Source organism: Acanthisitta chloris, unplaced genomic scaffold, assembly GCF_000695815.1.
Source record: "Acanthisitta chloris isolate BGI_N310 unplaced genomic scaffold, ASM69581v1 scaffold12002, whole genome shotgun sequence".
Classification (NCBI taxonomy): Eukaryota; Metazoa; Chordata; class Aves; order Passeriformes; family Acanthisittidae; genus Acanthisitta; species Acanthisitta chloris.
The window spans coordinates 1-2,463 of NW_008661597.1; the positions used below are offsets into that span (position 1 = coordinate 1).

The 2,463-nt window shown below is 51.7% G+C and overlaps 1 protein-coding gene across 1 annotated transcript in view; it reads right to left on the reverse strand.

The window, feature by feature from the left end:
• Window positions 1-164: 164 nt before the first annotated feature.
• LOC103798048 (receptor-type tyrosine-protein phosphatase S-like) overlaps window positions 165-2,463 on the reverse strand; it is a gene marked incomplete at both ends in the record, with an annotated part of 37,053 nt that continues 34,754 nt past the window's right edge. The window contains 3 exon segments of the mRNA XM_009070292.1: window positions 165-290; window positions 374-500; window positions 2,156-2,334. Coding sequence (XP_009068540.1) covers window positions 165-290; window positions 374-500; window positions 2,156-2,334 — 432 coding nt within the window.

Genomic DNA, 2,463 nt, shown 5'->3' on the forward strand with positions numbered 1-2,463 from the left:
TCTTTGTGGGTCCTTCCCAATATCCCAAGGTATTCCATAATCTCTCCTCCAGTGACAATCCCAGACAAGGTGCTTTCCCCTCAGCCTTTCTTTTAGGAGCCAAACCCACCAAATCCCATTTGCTGCCCTGGTTTGAACCACTCCACCCCTCGTGCAGCACTCACCCTGGCATCTGTGACCTTGAACTCCCTCAAGATGTACTGGGGCATGTTGTACTCGGCCATGGGATCCACCACGAAGTACTGGTACCGCGCGGAGCGCTCGGCCGGCCAGTACTGATGGCACTTCTCCTGCCCAGAGCAGAGACAGCTCCCAGTTAGCCCATGGCCTGCAGGATCCCACCCCTCCCAGCTCCTCCTGAGCCCCCACTCACCCTGCCCATCTCGCGAAGCTTCGTCAGCATCACCACGATGGTAGAGTTGTTCTCCCACAGCATCCGCCAGAAGTCCTCGGTGGTCTCTGCCAGGGGTCCCTGCGTGGCAATGTAGGCCTTCTGCTGCCTGAGGGAGAGCCCAGACCAACAGGGGGGTCAAGGGGTAGGACAAGTGTGTGGGTAGAAGCTTTGGGAAAGGTTGGAGAGGAGGAGAGCAAATGGGAACGCTGAACAGTACAAAGTCGACAGAGGTGGGAGGTGTCTTTGGTGGTCAAAAAAAAAAAAAAGGCTAGTGGTGAAGCTTTCTCTAAATGTCACTTCCAAGGGGTAAATCAAGCTCATTCTACCATGGAACAAGTGTAACATGATGCATTCTGGACTCCTGGAATTGGGAATTAGGGTGTGGAGGAACTGGAGCTAGGAAGGAAGTTCTTGGAACTAGAAACTGGAGAGGTTTTTTTCCTCCTGGCACTGGAGAGGGTATGGACTTCCCATTCCTGGAAGTGTTGAAGACTTATAACCTGGTCTAGTGAGAGGTGTCCCAGCCCATGGCAAGGGGTGGAATGAGTTGGGCTTTAACGTCCCTTCCAACCCAAACCAGTCTGGGATTGATTCCATGAAGCAGAATCCATGTTTTCTGGGCCTGAGTAGCACCAAGAATCCAACCCACCAGGCATGGAGCTGCTCAACCCCAGTGCCACAGCCTGGGCCAGCACTGCTGGTGCACCTGGAGATGCTAAAACCTGCACATGGGATTGTTTTGGTCCCTCAATTTGGGCTCCAAACCCACTTGTGGAAAGGCTGCAGCTCCCAGAGCTGGAGCACATGGCTCTGTTGCCTGGGGGAAAAATCTGTCAGAACTCAACATCCCCAAACCACAAACATGATAAAAAAGCTAATCCATATTTAGAAACCTCCCAATGGCAAAATCCATCCCTCACTGCCATTGTGTTTAGGACCTGCAGCTGGAGAAGGGTTGGGTTGCTGCAGGGGCTCAGTAATTCAAGACCACGTGGAAAGAAAAGTTGGAGAAGGTTGGAATTGGAGGAATTCACCTCTGGCACTGCACTGCTGAGGGCAGGGACAGTCAGGGGGTGGGACAGAACAGCCTACACGTGTGCTGGTTTGAGCTGAAGTAGAGTTAACTTTCTTCATAGAGGCTAGTATGAGGCTATGTTTGGGGTTTGTGCTGAACACAGGGTTGATAATGCAGAGATGTTTTTGTTATTGTTGAGCAGAGCTCACACAGAGTCAAGGCCTTTGCTGCTTTCTGTACTGCCACACTGGCAAGGAAGTTGGGGATGCATGGGAGACTGGGAGGAGACACAGCTGGGACAGGTGACCCAAACTGACCCAAGGGATATTCCATACCATAGGACACCATGCTCAGTATATAAGGTGGGAGGAAGAAGGAGGAAGGGGGGACATCTGGAGTGATGGCGTTTGTCTTCCCAAGGAACCATTACGCGTGATGGGCCCTGCTCTCCTGGAGATGCTGAACACCTCCTGTCTGTGGGAAGCAGTGAATTAATTCCTCGTTTTGCTTTGCTTGTGTGTGCAGCTTTTGCTTTCTCTATTAAACTATCTTTATCTCAACCCATGAGTTTTTGTAGTTTTTACCCTTTTAATTCACTCCCCCATCCCGTTGGTGGGGGAATGAGCGAGAAGCTGCTGGTTCTTGGCTGCTGGCGGGGGTTAAACCATGCCAACATGTTAAGCCCTAGAGACCCCAAAGGGTGAGGCACACAGAGGTGGCTGTGGGGGGCACGAGGTGCTGCTGACCTGTAGCCATCGATGAAGCTGGCGTTGATGTAGTCGGAGCCCTCCACGCCGCGGATGGGCTGCAGGCACACCCGGGTGGTCTCGTAGGGCATGATGTTGACAAGGCGGTTCTTAAACTTGTTGCAGGGGAGGTTGGCACTGATGAAACGAGAGGTGTGGGCTTTGGAGTTGGCCAAACGCTGAGGGCACAAGCAAAGACACATTTCCTTTCAGCCTTATTATTTTCTTCACCCCACTCAACTTGCCCTTTGTGCTCTACCACCTCACTATACCCTCTGCTTTTTATTATTTTTTTTTTTTTTTTTGTT